We start from the raw sequence: 19,859 nt of genomic DNA on the forward strand, positions 1-19,859 counted from the left end.
GTTCTTTTTTTGATTAAAGTAAGTCCCACTACATCATATATGGTAGTCCTAGTACAATAAAAATTGAAATCAAATCCTTCTCTCTAGTTTTTTCCTTTTTTCTCAACCTTATTGTTTGGTTTGTTTGTTTTCTAGACAGAACCACCATTGAATACACCAGAAAATCGTGAATACTTAGCTGAAATCATGTTTGAAACGTTTAACATTCCTGGTCTTTATATTGCTGTACAGGTAAGATGTTCTTTAACATTATCCTTTCTATATGTTTATAGATCTTTGTTGAGGAATTTTGATTTATGGGATCTATGCCAAGTTCGTACTGTTAAAGTATCTTGGGTAACAAAATTTCGGAAACGATTGATAGTAGTAAAAACTCTTTAGTTTGATGAATGTATCATTCATTATCTATATCAACTCATGCTTCATTGAAAAACATCTATACCCTTTAGAGTTTTGGATGTTTAGTATTTAATATTGCAAGAGTTCCTAATATATTAGCTCCGTATTTTGAAGGCCTTAATGTGGGACTTAATCCATGTGGCGAGATGAAGTGTGCTGCTTTTAGGTCTAGTCTTTTTAACCCCGTCCTTCTGTTATGTAAAGACACCATCTCTGTAGATACCGGTTGTCTAAGGGCAGCACCCTGCTGCGTCGCACCCCTGTGAAGGTAACACCAAGACTTCACCTTTGGATATCAAGTTGTTGCTTTTAATCGTCTTCAGTCGATCTGTCTGGCATGATAGAAATTAATGGAACATGTACCCCTGTTGTTACCTTGCCCTGTTAATTATCACGTGGCTAAATCGTCAATTAGAACACGACTTAAATGACCCTGGCACTGTACTAAACCAATGACGCGTTAAGTGATACTAGCGGTTTAGAGTTAACTATGAGTCCATATTGGTTCTTTTTGTCCAGCCCTATCCATTTGCGTCCAGAACACAATCACAACTTCTACTGTATGAATAATGTATTTCAGACATACGCAGTTTATATACGAGCAAATCAGACCTCATCATACCATATAATAGAATATAACAAATATACGAGATCAGGCCAAAAGTATCTGTCAGTGTGAGATCCTGTAACTAATAGATTGGGGATAACTTAAGAAAGTAAATCGTATAATAGTAATCTATAGGTCAAATGGAAGTTTATAATAAAAGGAATATGAATATACATATAATATAATTACTTGTTAGTTATCCAGTAAAAAATACACGTAATAATAGTCCATAAACGGTTCATAGCAGTTGCCATTCATTTATTTTTCGTTAGGATATAACCACTATAACTCCATTGGGTCATTAGTGCACATAAGCCTTATCACTATTCCAAGGTAGTAATCGTGGTCGGGGGCAAAAAGCTGTTTGTTATCATTAACTCTCACTGAGGAGTGTAAATCTATGATTGGTTTGTCAACGTACAATAAGTATAAAAATATGTATATGAACACACTAATCAATAGGTTTCGATTAATACTAAAAACTAGATCATGTCTTTTTCATTCAGCGACCAATCCCTTCATTACGCTTGATCTTACATAGAGTTAATTTTCCGTTTTACAAGCTTTTAACTGATATATTTTAAGCTATGGGAATTTAATAAATTTAGGAAGTGAAACCCGCTTGTGACTCTTCTAGGGTTACTACCTGTCTCAAGCCTGGGATAAGGAGAAGGGTTTGGCATGGGGTCACCAACCCTATTTCGTAGGAAACAACCTTGCTAAAACAATGCTAGTCAGAAAATATCGTTTAAGCAATTTAAACTCTTCTCTAGGAGTTGAAAGATCTCCATTTAGATTAGTTATGACGTCTCATGCTGAAGGCCAAAATTCTTCGGAAGTTACGAGGTCAGTGCCCTTCTAACACCCAGAGCAACAATTATAATAGGTGCATGGAATGTCCGGACGATGTGGGAGGTCGGGACGACCAATCAAATAGATAGAGAAATGAGGAGATATGACTTGGGGGTGCTCGGAGTAAGTGAAACCTACTAGATCCAAGCTGGACCGAAAAGATTAAATTCTGAAGAGATGTATTTGTACTCTGGTTATGAAGACATAAGTGCTTTGCACATATAGGGAGCTTCAGTGATACTGTCCAAAAAAGCACGTAAAGCACTTATAGGATGGGAATCTCATAGATGCAGGATCATCAAAGCATTCTTCAAAACAAACAAGGGAATCATAATGAATGTTATCCACTGTTATGCACCCACCAATCATAGTAACGATGATGATAATGATCAATTTTGCGAGAGGCTGCAATCAGCCGCAGCGAAGTTCTCAGGAAAAGGCCTGACCATCTTGATGTAAGATCTAAACGCCAATGTCGTAATGGACAATACCGGGTCTGAAGATATCATGGGGCGACGTGGACTGAGGGAAAGGAACGAGAATGGTGATACGTTTACAAATTTATGTGCACCCAATAAAGTGGTTATAAGCAGCACAATATTACCTCACAAACGCATACACAAGCCTACATGGGTCTCATCAGGTCACACCATGCAAAACCAGATCTATCATATTTGCATCACTAAAAAATTCTAAACGGCAATGGAAGACATGAGAACCAGGAGTGTAGCTGACATAGCTTCAGATCACCATCTGATGGTTGTCACGATGAAATTGAAGTTAAAAAAGCATTAGGCAACTGGGAAAACAGCACTACAAAGGTTCAATACGACCTTCCTTCGAGATACCGACAAAATCAACGAGTTCAAGATAATTCTCAACAACAGGTTCCAAGCCTTACAAGATCTGCTCGAAGAAGATAATACTGCTATGGACAACGATCAAAAAGTGATCAAAAAAGCACTAACTTCAATGTGTCAGGAGGTTCTGGGCCGCAAAAAAGCATCATCATAAGGAATGGATCTCCATAGAAACCCTGGATAAGATTCAAAAAAGGAAGAACAAGACAGCAAATAAAATCACTCGAACATGAACAGAGAAAGTCAAGGCACAGGCCGAATACACAGAAGCAAACAAGCAAGTGAAGAGGAGCATTAGAGCTGACAAGCAGAAATATATGGAAAAAAGCTTCAAGAGAAGGAAATATGAGACAACTACATGACACAACAAAGAAGCCGGCAGAGGAATATAGTCAACCAGAGACCAGTCAAGAACAGAGGAACAGACGGGTAGAACGCTTTAAGGGACTCTTGAATAGACCAGCTGCATTGAATTAACTGGAAATCGAAGCAGCACCTACAGACCTTCCCATTATTTCACTCCACCAAATATCGAGGAAATTAGTACGGCCATTAGACAAATCAAGCGTGGAAAAGCAGCAGGACCATACAACATAGCTTAAATACTGAAGTCAAACATAGGAATGACTACAAATGTGATCCATGTTCTATTCAGGAGGATTTGGGAGGAAGAACAGGTACCGATATACTAGAAAGAAGGATGCCTCATAAAGATACCAAAGAAAGGAGATCTGGGCAAATGTGAGAACTACAGAGGTATCACACTACTATCGGTGCCTGGAAAAGTTTTCAATATTGTTGTTGAACCGGATGAAAGATTCAGTAGACGCCCAACTTCGTGATCAACAGGCTAAATTTCATAAGAATCGGTCGTGCACAGACCTAGCTCTTCTATCTCATATACACCAGCAAATGCAGGTTAAGACAGTCATTGTATCAGCAGCCTCTTCAGCAATAGGCCTCAACAAACACAAGGGCGAAAGCAAGATCCTCAAATACAACACAGAGAACACCAACTCAATCATACTTGATGGAGAAGTCCTGAAAGAGTTTGAAACTTTCATGTAGCTGGCTAGCATCATCGATTAACAAGAAGAATTGGTAAAGGTGTAAGGGCATGGATTTCCGAAGAAAGGGCAACATTCCTAAAATTGAAGAATATATGGAACTCAAAACAACTTTCAGCCAACATCAACATCAGAATCCTCAATACGAACGTCAAGACAGTCCTACTATACGGACCTGAGACTTGGAGAACTACCACAACCAACACCAAAATGTACAAGCATTTATAAATAGTTGTCTACTCAAGATACTCAACATCCGTTCGCCGGATACCATCAGCAACAGCCTACTGTGTGAGAGGAAAAACCAGGTTCCAGATGAAGAGGAAATTAGTAAAAGACGTTGGAAGTGAATAGGACATACATTGAGGAAGTCATCAAACTGCATCACAAGGCAAGCACTAAGTTGGAATCGTGAAGGGAAACGGAAAAGAAGTCCACAGAACAGATTGTGTCGAGAATTGAAAGCAGATATCGAAAGGATGAATAACAACTGGAAAGGATTGCCCAGTACGGAGTTCGACGGAGAATACTGATGGGTGGCCTATGCTTTCTCACGAGGGGTAACAGGTGTAAGTAAGTGAAACATGAACTCCTATGCTACTGATATATGTTAATAACATATCAGTAAACATGATCCCCATATAAAGGATGTAATTTCACTTGCATATATCACAAACTGAATTCCTGGTGTTTTAACAATTTTGTTGGTAGGGTCGCTGGTATTTTTTACTTCAATCTCTGTGTTAATTTTACAGGCTGTATTAGCGTTGTCAGCTTCATGGTGTTCTAATCGAACTGGCAGTCGTTCACTTACTGGAACGGTTATCGATTCAGGTGACGGTGTTACTCATGTGATTCCTGTAGTCGACGGTTATGTCATTGGATCTTGTATTAAACATATACCAATAGCTGGACGTGACATTACTTCTTTCATTCAACACCTGCTTAGAGAACGTGAAAATAACATCCCACCAGAACTGAGCATGGAGGTTGCTAAACAAATTAAAGAACGGTTAGTTTCAAATATTTTTCGACATCCATCTACCTAATGTCATTCAATAGCATAAGATTGCAGCACTAAATAATCTCTACAACTTGCCGTACTAAAATATTGTCAAATACTTGTTATTGACTAACTTTTAGAGTTAATTCCCAGAGTAATAGTGATAAGCTACGTCTAGCAGGGTTCAACTATGTTGGGCATGAGGGGAGGTGCTCAATAAAAACGATGAAAAGTGATCGCGCAATATCACTGTTGATTAAAACAAGGCCTTTGCATAACTGGACACCGTCTCAGTGTTTTAGAGGTTAAGTGTTTGCGCGTGATATCGAATGTCCTGGTTTCGACTCCCCGATGCTGGGCTGTAAATGAACACCACTGAGGAGTTCTATACCAGGACAAAGTAGCTGTCCAATGCTTTTAGGTTTTCAATGGGTCTCTAACTTAGATCGGTTTGGGATCTCAATGAAATTAAACAACCCCATGCTGAATATTCTTTTTACTTTGTTTTAATCATCGGTGATGATAGATTTCCAATTCATTTATTTGCTTAATACGCATAAAATCTGCTACAACTGGGCACTGATAATGTATGTCATGGAAATAAAGATAAGAAATTGTCGATTATCATATTTATGGATGGGATGAAATACTTCTCACTTGTCTAGACAGAGGATAGTTTTCGTAGGTAGTCACTCTTAAACTTTTAAACTTGTCAGTTAGTCAGCTACAACGTAGGACCAGGCACATATATGTATCGGTCCAAGTTGCCATACCTCATTAACACAACAAGATGAACACCGGATTCATATAAGCGGTTAATTCAGAGGTGGTAATATATAAAAGAAAGATTGCAATAAGGATATAGTACAGGAAGAAAGAATTGGTTCGTAGAAAGAAATATATGAAGTGATTTTAGTCTCTTTGTTTAAGAGAAGACAGAGTGTATACACCTACGCCATTGTGATCGATTCTGAGTCATGTCACCAAGAGTCTCCAACCATTGGTTATGATAATCACGCGGACCCCAACCAAGTAATCTGCATCTCTCAACATGGCTCAGACTAGAAGTTAGTGACTTCAAGCACTGATGCCACGTTTTGGTTTGGCCCCCCCCTAATTTTCTTCCAACCATCCCCTACACTAGTCAGCATTGTGAGTTGTGGTAATTGGTGTTCAGGCATACGCAACACGTGGCCCAACCATCTCAGTCGATGAAGATTCACAACCTCATCAACTGGTTTACCATCATCATTCTCTAATACCCTGCGTCTAATCTCACTATTACTTACCCAGTGATCCCAGCAGATGTTAGCAATGTTTCTAAGGCATCTATGGTCAAATACTAGTAGCTTACGAGTATCTTCTACTTTTAATGGCCACGTTTCGCAGCCGCAGTTTACTCATCCCTTAACTGATAGAGGGATATCTCACCTCTTTTAAACTTAAGGTTTAATCCATAAAGCAACTTTAGAAAACTTAGTCAACAATAACCATTGACCAAATTAGTTTCATATACTATTCATCTCCTTCAACTCCTGAATTTCATGTATATCATCTGCTTTGAAATCAGACTTTTTCAATTGTTCTATTTGAAACTTTCGTATCTACCAATTTGATCTAATCATTGAACGTTCAATCTTTTACTGATATAATTAAGTAGTATCATTAATACTAAGTCAAAATTAAATTATATATATATATATATATATATATATATATATATATATATATATCACAAATTGAAATCATGAGTCAATTGAAGCTAGACCACCATGGAAAACCTGAAAGCACTGGATGGCCGTTTCGTCCCAGTATGGGACTCCTCAGCAGTGCTCACCCACGATCCCGCACCCCGCGAGATTCAAACCCAGGACCTGTCAGTCTCGCGCCAGGCGCTTAACTAACTAGACCACTGAGTTGGCATCCAACGGTGTTAATGTCTAACTTCAACCAGTGCTTCGAGGTTTTCCATGGTGGTCTAGCTTCAGTTGACTCATGATTTCAATCTGTGAAATTTCTAAAATCTCCACATATCCCTTCTGATACATATATATATCAATATTCTTCTTGTTTTTCCATATTTTTCTTTTAGTTATTCATATGTTTGTCCTGATTTACCTAAAGAATTTGCTAAATATGATAGTGAACCAGATAAATGGATTAAACCACATATTGTATCTAAATCAGCTAAATATCCATCATTTTCTGTTGATGTCGGTTATGAACGTTTCTTAGGTCCAGAAATATTTTTTCAACCTGAAGTATGTTCAGTTCTTTATTATGATTTATTCTTCTTTTTTAAGTTATTTTATTATATGAAAAGCTTTAATGGTAATGATGACCTCCTTTATAATCAATTTCAAATAGAATAGTATTATTATTACAAGACATACATATGATTTAGATGATTAGTTTTTTTTAGATCAATAATGATTTATTGTTTTTCATTGATGTTATAAGTTATGACTTGAATACCTTGCTTAATGTAGAACGTAATGATACCGCCAATTAGGAAGCAGTGAATTATCGATCGGATCAATGACGCCTAAAACTCGTACGAGTAGTCTAGAGTACTACTTATCGGTTCTGCTTCCTGCTTAACACAGCCTGTTAAGTTTAGAACACCGATCTCAGCCTCTGCGCGATATGAATCATTTATTTCAAACATACTCGGTTCATATACCAACCAGACAGATCACACTGTACCATAAAATAGGAAACAATATTTGTACAAGATTTGGCCAAAAGTGGCTATGAATGTGGGGGACTGAAATGAATAGACTGGGCATAATTCAAGAGTGGTAAATCGTATAATAATAGTTGGTAGGTCAAAATAAAGCTCATAATAAGAGAGACATGAATATGAACAGTTTAGTTATTTAGCAATTATACGGTAAAAATATACGTATAGTACTGGTCCATAAATGAATCCGACCATGCCCTAATACGGGAATGCATCTGCTTGCGCCTCACTGGACGCAAACAAGCCACATTAAAAAGACCCATTAGAACTGAATTGAGTAACGAGGAAACCAAAAGTAGGTTCCAGGAACAACTGAGGTCACACTTAGGTAGTTCTGAAAACGAGGCTGACCCAGATATTGCTTGGAAAGATATACAAACAGCTATGAAAACAGTAGTGACATCTATTAGCGATTTAAACCACAAGGTTACAAAGAACCAATGGATTTCTTCAAGGTCTATTGCACTGATGGATTCTCGTAAACTCATCCCATCAGGTTCTGAACACGATGAAGAGCGTAAACAAATCAGATCTAAGTTAAGCAAAAGTCTAAGGAACGACCGTGAGCAGTGGTGGGCACGAAAGCAAAAGAGATGGAAAAGGCGGCGACTATAGGGAACACAAGACAGCTCTACAGACTAATAAAAGAAACTGGAATTAATAAGTCACGTGTAAGTCAGACCAAAACGTGACATCAGTGTTTGAAGACATTAACTTCTAGTCTGAGCCATGTTGGTAGATGTAGACTACTTGTTTAGGGTCCGCGTGACTATCGTAACCAATGGTTGGAGACTCTTGGTGACATGGCTCAGAATCGATCACAATGGCGTAGGTGTATACACTCTCTGTTTTCCCTTAAACTAAGAGATTAAAATCACTTCATATCTTTCTTTCTACCAACTGATTCTTTCTTCCTGTATTATGTCCTTATATTCAATCTTTCTTTTATATATTACCACCATTGAATTAACCACTCCTATGAATTCGGTGTTCATCTTGCTGTGCTAATGAGGTATGGCAACTTGGACCGATACATATATGTGCCTGGTCCTACGTTGTAACTGACTGACTGATAAATGGATCCCAAGGTTACCAGTCATTATGCTTATCGGGACGTAACAACTGAATACCTAATATTATACTGAACTAATTCTCAATTGAAGATAACCAATTTCTTTCTTTTTTTCAATATTAAATTACACAATTGTTTTGTGATAATCCATACATTAAATACTTCATTTGCAAATGTTCCTTTATTATTATTACGATTACTCTCTGTTTACATTTCCATTCTCTTCAATTCGATTCTTTCAAACTTCTGCTACTAGGCATTTCACTTCTGATTGGTGTTAAATACTAATTATGTCGACAGACATAAGTAGTGTATACCACAGTATGACTTTGAGTCTACTATTCTTGAACCAATCATACTGATGATTTGATTCATTAACGTGATAGTGTTAATGCTTTTCAGCCCACTCAGGATTCCTCGAAGCTCTAGGCACTAATCACAATACAAGAGAAAGCCAAACGATGTACTGTTAACCTTAAACACAGATTATTTACTAAGCTACTGAATTCAAGTAACTATTCACTTGTTCAACAACAGGTATGATGTTTCTAGAATCTTAATAAAACTGATCATCTCCCCTATTGAACAACTAATCAAAATTCAATCTTAAATATTCACAGTGGAATGATTCAAACCTGTACTAATAATGATGTTAGGTTAACTAAATGTTAAATGGTTAATTTATGCATAAACTTGTTTAGATTATTGATTATGTTGCGGACCGAGTAGTCCATTTTGTTGAATTAGTTCAATATTTTCAATGTATATCAGTTGTGAGATAGTAACTCACTGATGACAATGGTGGATGTGTCGCTCAATTTCGTGGGTTGGTTGAAGTTAGACATTGACATCCGTTGGATGCCAGCTCAGTGGTCTAGTAGCTAGGCGCTCGCGCGCGAGACTGATAGGCCCCGCGTTCGGATCCTACGAGGTGGGCTCGTGGATGCGCGCTGCTGAGGAGTCCTACAATGTGACGAAACGCCTGTCCAGTGCTTCCAGGTTTTCCATGTTGGTCTAGCTTCAATTGACTCATGATCTCAACCATTTTAATTACTACAATCTCCACAAAACGCCTTCTGATATTCATTATTTATTTTATTTTCTAGTTTGTTAATCCAGACTTTACAACTTCATTAAGTGATGTAGTCGATGAAGTAATTCAAAAATCACCAATTGATTCACGTCGTGGACTTTATGGTGTAAGTTGATAATAATAATAAATCTATTTTATTTGGTTAATCTGTTGTCTCGGAAGTCCTGCTCGATCTAATTTTTTTATTGTTTAACAAGGAGTATTTTTTGCATTAGAAAACTGATCTTCCCGGTGGGATTCGAGCCTACTGTATTCAAAATAATATCATAATCATAGATGTTACGATTGTTTTTCAGTTTGGAAGCTTCTTAAATGGTTTTCTCGGTCTCTGACATTATCTGGATATTCCATATAGCTATCACAATTATTACTTTGATTGTCAGAAAGGGCATCGACCTCGTAATTTTCTGAAGAATCTTGGCTTTCACCATGAGACGTCATAAATAAAAATCCTTCAACTCCTAGGGCAGATTCTAAATGGTTTAAACGATATTTTCTGGTTAGCACTGTCTTAGCAAATGAGGTTGCTAACCTCGTGCCCAACCCTCCCCCTTTATCCAGGCTTGGGGTCGGCGATAACCCTAGAATGGCCCTAGGCGGGTTCGTCTTGTCATTGATTCACAAATTTAATGTTAGTTTGATTTAATGAACCTAATACCCCAGCCACATTCTAAATGTGAGGACTAACGATACTACTAACTAGTTGCCCCCAATCCGAGGTACGTGGATCATAGTTAAAACTCGTGACTTACTAGCTGAAAATCGAACGCTATGAACACTACATCACTGCCTCGCCTAAAAGAATTTAATACATAGAAGAAAACAAGATTAATTGATTAGTTTGTTTATTATATTCATTGCATAATATTTCTATCGTATTAACTGGAAGGAATTCATTCTCTGTGTGTATTTGTATGTGTGTACTCATGTGTTTGGGTTACAAAATGATACGCGCTCACTTAATCACTTACTCGCACACTCAATCATTTTTGAGAAATAGAGAATACAGAGAACATTTGACAAATTTCTACTTTTAAGGTTAATAATTTTAATCAATATGATATAAATTCATTACTGATTGATATCAACTATGAAAGAGGTTTTGGAAACGAGATCTATGGGTTTGAATCCTTATTTCCATTGAATTCAATTGAAACAGTCGAATAGTTGAACCAATCGCCGTACTACAAAAACAGTCAAGTATATAAACTTGGGAAAAATCTCATCTGAAGCCATTTTAGGGGTTGCTCCTGGTCCTAAGCCTGAATAAAACGAGGTTTGAGGATGGGATTAACAACCTTATCTCGTAAAATAAAGAAGCTTGCTAAGAGTAAAGTGCTAATCAGGAAATGTCACTAGAATACTCAGTGAATGAACTACGTTAGCGAGTGCTCGTTTACAAAATTATACTCAAGACCTGTAGATCATGTGTGATTGTGTGGTCACGATTGCTTCATATACCACCATTGAGTTTGAGATTCAATACCTAGACCTTACTACTTATAAAATTAAAAAAGTATCTAATCCATAATATTAATGTTTAATCTTATATTCGATGTTTAAATTGACTGATTAGTTGGCTCATATCAAATTTACTATTAAGGCACGCTCGTTTGTTTTTGTTAGTGAGATAGACACCATCATACATGCTGAATTTAGTCGATATCCATTTTATGCACACATAAATATAGAGAGCGTAATACTTAAAACTATTGGGGAATTTCAGAGCACTCAGAAAGTCCTTAGGGTGCCAGAGAACTCTGGGAGACTTTTTATGCAATCAGCGTTGAGTAGAAGCCTCTCACAAACATCTAGAAAATAGAGAGTCATGTTTCTGATTTGACATTTACATATCATGCTACTATATTTAGTAGGGTTCCGAAAACCCCCATAAGTCTAAGGTCATTTGTAATACCATAAATACCCTCGTTTTTTCTGTACATAAACTAACCTTTGAGTAAAGCGTTCTTTTCACACTTCGTACCTTTTCCTTGTGTTCAATCTGGTGTGTAAACTTAGCCTGGACTTACCAGTAGGGTCTAGGGAATCAAATCAAGCGCTCAAATAAAAGACTTATCAAAAACTTTCAACTCCCAATATCTAAGTCATACGTTGAAAAAATTCACCCATCCTCTGTGGTTTCAGAAGTTGAATAGTGTGGCCTTAAATCGAATACATAAACGTGTCTATAATAAATAAATTGTGTTTAATGATTTACGTATGAGAGGTATATTTAATTCAAACAACTGTCATCGTCTGTTTGTTGTTTGTCTCCAATGTTCTTTCTTCATGGCTTATTGTAATAGTTAGTCAATTATAATCAACGAAGAGCCTGGTACAAACAAGCATCACATCATATCAGCTTGACTAGGTGAAATTAACGTAGTTAACAGCAAATGAGTGGAATTAATCTTAGTACCGATAATGATGAGAAAAACTTAACATTAAGAATGTGATTTGAAAAGATGAAATGGAAACAATGTGTATGAAGCGACTACCCTGATGTGCGATGTTTTATGGTTTTGGAGTAGGTTGGAAAACAGCTATTGGTTGCCAGACCAAAACATGGCGCAAATCCATGAAGTCACTGACAGTTGGACTGAGCCATGTTGGTGGGTGTAGACTACCTGGTTGGGATCCGCGAGCCGATAGCAACGGATGGTTAGAGACCTTGAATGACATGGCTCAAAATCGTTTGCACATAAACATTGGTACAACGAGGCACCAACTACATATTCGCCGCATAAATCATTCAATTTATGTGAGGGCTAAGATACTGTTCGGGTGCCCGAACCGGAGCAAGCGGATTTCTTAGAGGGTCGCACCCTGAGACTTCGACCTAAAGGCTTGATCCACAAGGCAGTGAAGCAAAGTCTATATACAGTATCATCATAGCCGGTGACCAACAGTAGGTTCATACCCCATTTGTTTCCTTAGGATCCTGGATACCATCTACACCATTGGTTTATAATCAGGGTTTTCCAACTCTCCTAGGTGGATTCTCCGTATCCACTAACCAGGTTAAGGCGCCGGGCACTCGCTTTTCATCTTCTCAATTTCGTAAACAACACCCGTGGTGCCAGAAGGCAGTGAGTAGGACTTCACTGACAATGATTATATACACGTGGCCATTTGAGAGCATTTCGAGAGGGAGAGCTGACTCTCGGCATTCGGAGGCATCTCTTTCACACACCCCATTTCACCTGCCACTGATCAAATTTAGCCGGTAGCAAACATTTCCCATAGAAATATACTCTAAATTTTTTTTTTGTTTTTTCTATTCCATGTCAGAATATTGTTTTATCAGGAGGCAGTTCAATGTTCAAACATCTTGATCGTCGTTTACAACGAGATATTAAACGAAATGTTGATAATCGTTTAAAATTAACAGAAGAACTTACTGGTGGACGAGTTAAGGTAATAGGGTATTCATATTTCAGTGTTTTATTGCTATACTTCACGGACTATTTTTCTATGTTTAGCACTTCCATCATTTAAAATCTCAATGATATATACTTTTCATATCTGCTTCTATTTCCCGACGTATTGTGTTCTTTGGCCTTCCTCTTTTACGCTTCCCTTCAGGATTCGAAGTTAGGACTTGCCTCGGGATGCAGTTTGACGATTCGCGTAATGTATGTCCTATCCACTTCCAACTTCTTTTCTTAATTTCCTTTTCAGTTGGAACCTGGTTTGTCCTCTTACACAGTAGTCTGTTGCTGATGGTATCCGGCGAATGGATGTTGAGTATCTTGCGTAGACAACTATTTGTAAATACTTGTAGCTTGTCTCGTGATATAGTTTGGTGATTTCCGTAATGTATGGCGTATCCATTCCCACCGTCTTTTCCTAATTTTCTCTTTATCTCGAAGCTGGTTTGTTCTTTCCCACAGAAGGCTGTTGCTGATGGTATCTGGCCAATGGATGTTGAGTATCTTGCGTAGACAACCATTTATAAATACTTGTACTTTCTTGATGGTGGTTGTTGTAGTTCTCCAAGTTTCAGCTCCATACAGTCGAACTGTCTTGACGTTCGTATTGAAGATTCTCACTTTGATATTGGTTAACAGGAAGCTCATAGCATTAAATCAATAATCTATTCATATTTGAAACTATTTTCCTTAGAAACCAATTTCGATGAATCACAATGTGGATATTTCTGTATTCTAAAAGATCTAGTTTGACTGATAGAAATTGATCTTCAAGAAAAGTATAAGATTAACTATTACTCAGTGATTAACCAGTTTAAATATTTCGTCAGTCACAGCTTGAATAAATCAATATTAACATCATAAACTATGCAACTCGTTCAAATCCAACTGAAACTACCAGTTCCTTCAAGATTGTAACTATGCCTTGTTGACAGGTAGGTGTCAACTAGCACAAAATTTAGGTTGAGCACAAGGTTTACTGTCAGCTATCTCTAACAATCTGTTATCAATTTAGATAAGTGTTTAATTCTATTGAAGGTTTTATGTTATCAGTATTGAAAAGCTTAATTATCAACGTTTTAATTGTCATTCTAAACAACATCATTTGTAACCACTTCAAACATAGAATTATTTCACATATTTCCTATAAATTAGTTTTGACATAAGCGCGGTGAGACTATAGTTTATGGACGACCTTTAAGCGACGCCAGACTGACATTGGGAATGTCCATTTAATGAGGGTTATAAATTAGTGTGATGAATTAGAATTATGATTTACAGTTGATGATTAAGGTTAGAAATTAGATTTAGGGTTTTCATCAGGAACTGGCATCAGTTTTAATGCCAAAACTCGATATATCCGAATGAACGAGTGAATTTCGTGCCGAAATCCAAGACCTATTATCTTATACCTGATTGATTCGTCCATAATCTCGCCCATCATCGCTTCTAATTGGTTGTTTGCCCAGCTTTTCTTGAACACCTTTTTTAGATAATGGTGATGGATTTATTGATTGACTAGATTCCTGACCGCTTACATGAAGTTCTGATTAATAACCCTAATCTATAAAGTCAATCCTATTAGAGAATCTATGATATCATGATGTATTAGACTGTATTCTAGGGAAAACGAACTGAAGTTTAAACTGTGAACAATAGAATTCCAACTTATTTGTTCAAAGTTATTATGCTACTTGTAAAATAGTGAGTCAGTAACAACGCAGAACTTCGTACGTACGTACATCAGTTCGAGTTGCCACACCACATTAGCACACAGATACAGTTGTCGATTCAAATCCCATAGTGGTAGAGGTGGTAAGAGTATAAGCGGTAATCGGAAACATTAGGGTTTGAAGATATTATTCAGAGAGTATAATCCAGTGAAATAAATTTAGAAACTTAAGAAAGAGACAAGGAGGATTCAGGAAATTAGGATCTGGGAGAACACAAAGAGTGGATACACCTGCTCATACCATTACAAACGATTTTGAGCCATGTCATTTAAGGTCTATAACCATCGGTTGCTATCATCTCGCGGTCCCCAACCAGGTAGTCTAAACCTACCAACATGACTCACATGTCCACTTGTCAGTGACTTCATGTAAATATGAATATTATAAACTGAATCCTTGATGATGTGATATCGATATTGTATAGAATTTCAAGGAGTTGTAGACTACTCAACAGTTAATATCCATTTCAATGTTGTATGTTTTCATTATGTTAATCCAGTGAAGAAGTAATATTTTTTGATATAGTTCAAAATTAGTTTCTTATTTGTATTTATCATATAAGGATACATTAATTGACAACATCATATTGCTTATTCATTATTTGTTCATCATTATGTAGCCTAAATCTATTGATGTTAAAGTAGTTTCACATCCTATGCAACGTTATGCTGTTTGGTTTGGTGGATCAGTACTGGCTAATGAAGTATGTAGATTGTCGAGTTTTAAATGTTGTGTTTAATTTCTTTCGTTTTTTTCCTTTCAATATTTGAAATTGTTTGATTGATATGCACCTAATAAGCTGTGAACACTTCATAGTGTTTGGAATATTCAATGCTGCATTTGAAAACAATATGTTTGAAGAATTTACTACACAAATAAGTCAGTGATCAATCAGTTGATATCTATTAGTCATGTAAAGGATCTAGTTGTAGCTCAAATAGGTTGGTAGTGTCAACTGATTTGACTGCAACTTTGGGCAACATGGACTTGAATTCATTATGGGCATCAATTCAATCAAGATTCCGAATACCCCTTGTTGATACTGAATGGTCTAACTAGCAGGGGACCGATCGACTTCAACTATCTTCTACTCTAAATATAGTATAATTGGTGATTAGATAGTAATTAGTCTTCCGTTGTATTTCGTGTTGAGTATATCAAAGTTTAAGACAATTAATCCCTGTGATAAGTTTAAATAATACAATAAGACGACAAAGTCCAACAATAAATTAATTTCAATGGTTAAGATCATGAGTCGGCTGAAAGCTAGACCACCATGGAAAATCTGGAAGCATTGGACGGCCGTTTTGTCCTAGTATGGGATTCCTCAGTAGTACGCACCCGCGAGATTCGAACCCCGGACCTATCAGTCTTGCGCCAAGCGCTTGACCAACTAGACCACTGAGTCAGCATCCAATGGTGTTACTGTCTAACATCAACTAATCCACGAAATTGAGCGACACATCCACCATTGTTATCAGTGAGTTACTATCTCACAACAGACCCGGTTGAACTCCACTGGTCACTACTTCTCACTAGAACTCTAGGATATACCTTGTGAAGCCAATCACTAGTGAGCATACGTTGATTAATATCAGATGGGTTTTGTGGATATTAATAAATTAATTCTTTTATTATCCCTAGTTTATACTTGATTAGACAGTGACTATGAAATCTTAGGTATTGCCCTGTGCATGTAGTCTTCCTATGTACCGAACGATTTAATATCCAGTGTCATATGATCTACATTGTTTTCTTTATTATCTATGTTTCCCCCCCCTATCCATCAATTTGTTCAGCTTGACTTTTCAATTTTCGTATATGTGTGATCAGATTTGTCGTACTCAAATTATATCACTTAGTTATAACAGACATCTTAGTTTACCAATTGATTTGCTGATTGTAGTTACTAAGTTAAATAAATTAACATTACATTGTATTATTTTTGGCTTCAATTGGTTGGAGTCAATCGAAAAGAGTGATTATCTGATGTTATTTTTCATTCGTTTAATAATTAAATGATTAATATCAGAAGGGGTTTTGTGGATAACATAGTCATTTTAATAGTTGAGATCATGAGTCAATTGAAGTAAGACCACCATGGAAAATCTGGAAGCACTGGATTGCCGTTTCATCCTATCATAGGACTCCTCAGCAGTACACATCCAAGATCCCGTCTCGCATGGGGTCCCACAATAGGACGAAACGGCTGTCCAATGCTTCCAGAATCTCAATGGTGGTCTAGCTCCAATTGACTAATGATCTCGACTATTAAAATTAATTGATTCTCACACAGTTGTCTGGTTATGAGTTACTATCTTCATTTGAACTGTTTTCTTTTTCTAATCAGAGTGAATTTTATAATGTATGCCATACTAAAGCTCAGTATGAAGAAATTGGTCCAGCAATATGCCGTCATAATCCTGTATTTGGTACAATGACTTAATTATTGTAACCAATTGCATTGGATTCTATTCTATTTTTTACATGATTTTATTTTGTTGCTATGTTCGTTTTTTTTAATTTTATGAATAATTTGATGCGTGCATGCGTTCGTGTGTGCCTACATTAAACTGTTGACTTCATTCATTGCCCTCAGTTATTCTACTGTTTATCTTGTCTTTCTGTTCAAGTTCAATTTTGTGAACTAACAATTTCGTAACCGAATTTGATCTTTACATTTTTATTTGTATTAAAATGATGAGTTAACTGCTTCTAAATAGTAGAATTTCCTCTTGTGATCGATGAGTTTCATAGACTTTAGTGTATTATTCTGGATAAAGAGTCGAAGTCTAGATAAAGTAGATTAAAGTATCATTTGATAAATCTCTAGATTCATTGACAGTTTTAAGTTGTTCTTGTAGTTAAAAATGGGTTTTTCCTCTACAAGATTGAACCTGCTGAAGCTTTATTTTATTAGTGTCGGATATGGTTTTTAATATTTGGAATTGGGTGGAGTTTCAGTTGGTGGATACAGAAGACTGGGCTGGCTGTAGTATATTTTATCTCACTGTATTGTACTGTCGTCCAGTGACTGGGTAATACGTGCTGACGAGCAGTGCTTTTCTTCGGATGAGATATGCGCCTCTCTTGGGACGGATTGAGTAGGGGAGTTACATTTCCTGTAGTCTTTTATTCTGCTAACCATGGCTGGGTCAAAATGCGATGAGACTAAACATTCGAAGTGGTTTGGTGCAGTTGTCAACTTCCTCCGTTCTCACCTGATTTTGTTACTGATATGCCACATTAAGTCTCAGCACATTCCGAACAGTTGCTTGAAAATGATTCTACTTGCTGACCTGTCACGTGGCTAGTGTGTACATGAAGTAACATCTTATTGGGATGGTACAACTTCCACTCTAAACAACTCTATCTATCGTCCCTTAATGTGTGAGATGCACTTCTCTTTAGCTGATGATTCGTAAAGTATCTTGATGCGGGTATTTATGTGTGGCTGGTAAATGAAATGAATGACCTCCAAGAGTGAATGGATGAACATTTAGCTTGCTGACGATCTAGTGTGCATTCACTGTTACTGATCTCTACTCCGGCCTCGTCACGTGTGGACTGCCTGTCAGTTTACTGATTGTGTCACGTAAGTGTTATCATGTGCTTCAGTCTCTGTCTAGCGTTTTGACTCAGTACTTGGGCTATTATATTATTTTGTCACTGTGAAATTGCTGAATGTCTAATGAGATCATGGACAGATCGATGTTGAACCGACATTGAAAGCACCAGACGGTCACTTTGTACAAGAGTGGGGCACATATTTATAAGAGGCCACAAGATTGTATTCTTCATGTCGTGGCCTTCGATTCGTTGAAATTACAGTTTTCTTCAGTTCTCTTTCGAAGGACGGGTGGTTTACTAGTTTATTGCGATCTCTGTATACAAACATCGTGGACTGAATGGAGGTGTAAAACCACGTCTTCCGGTTGTTTAGTTCTAGTTGTTGAATCTGGGGGGTTGACCCTGCACACGGTTCCTCTGCAGATATGTAATTTATGTTAGCCTGATAACAGTTGCGATGGAAGTGTGTAGTGGTTGTGTGTGTCTATTACTTGGAGAAACATCCTTCGAGTGTGTGCAAGCGAATCATATTTTCAAAGCTTGAGATTATATACAAGTTACACAATGCTTGTCGTCGTCGTGATATTTGTCTGGTTTTAAAAGGTAGATTTCGTACATGACTGACATCTATTTGTCTGTCATGAGACCCAATTGTAATCTAAGAGTATGGTGTTGGTTAAAAAAAAGTAATTTTTGGGATTTTTTCGAGACTCACTTGATCGGATATCAGTCTGGCAGCAGTTGCATCGATATAGTTCGAATATTGACCAGTTGGTCTAAATCGTACTGATCTCAAGGTAACATCAGGGCATATCATTTACTGGCTGTTGGACGCTAATGCAGCTTCTTACGTTCGTTCGCATGATAAGCAGGGCAGAACGCAAAACAGCAAGTGAATATTTTGCAGTTGCACTTTCACGAGTCAAGTCATTCAATAAATAAAACTGAAATCCTGAACATATCCACAGAACTAAGAAGTAACGCTACCGAGATAAACACCTTATAGGTAGAAGAGAACCATGTGGCTGATCCATGATTAATTAACAAGGACACTATGAATGTAGAATGTAAAACAATAATTTATGCACCATACAAATGCTTACGAGTGAGAAAATACTACCACAAAGTAACCCGAGTATTTACCAGTTATGAGACATGGTTGTAATTGTTATATTTAGAGCTTAGATTCCTAATATAACACGCATAACTTAAACACTCGAACTCTGGAGCCCTCCAGTTTCGCAAATAAGAAGACTGGAGTGAGTTCTTTTTGAGCAAGGATTAAAATATACGGGGGATCATGGTTATTTGTAAATATTAGCATTTTTTATATCATCATTACAATCCAACCAATCCACACAGTAGCATATTGTGCTACTCGAGAATAGTATCATGCCACGTTAATATTCTGGGAAGCCCCTTTGCGACC

General features: G+C 37.1%; 1 protein-coding gene across 1 annotated transcript in view; it reads left to right on the forward strand.

Moving 5' to 3' along the window:
• Positions 1-17,704, forward strand: part of ACTR3_4 (Actin- protein 3) — a gene marked incomplete at its 5' end in the record, with an annotated part of 62,793 nt that extends 45,089 nt beyond the window's left edge. The window contains 7 exons of the mRNA XM_051219574.1: positions 136-231; positions 4,541-4,797; positions 6,881-7,049; positions 9,710-9,802; positions 12,988-13,113; positions 15,480-15,563; positions 17,211-17,704. Of these exons, the coding sequence (XP_051064193.1) occupies positions 136-231; positions 4,541-4,797; positions 6,881-7,049; positions 9,710-9,802; positions 12,988-13,113; positions 15,480-15,563; positions 17,211-17,306 (921 nt within the window). The 3' untranslated portion in view covers positions 17,307-17,704. The remainder of the gene's footprint in view (positions 1-135; positions 232-4,540; positions 4,798-6,880; positions 7,050-9,709; positions 9,803-12,987; positions 13,114-15,479; positions 15,564-17,210) is intronic.
• Between the last annotated feature and the right edge of the window lie 2,155 nt (positions 17,705-19,859).

This window comes from Schistosoma haematobium, chromosome 7 (genome assembly GCF_000699445.3).
Source record: "Schistosoma haematobium chromosome 7, whole genome shotgun sequence".
Taxonomy (NCBI): Eukaryota; Metazoa; Platyhelminthes; class Trematoda; order Strigeidida; family Schistosomatidae; genus Schistosoma; species Schistosoma haematobium.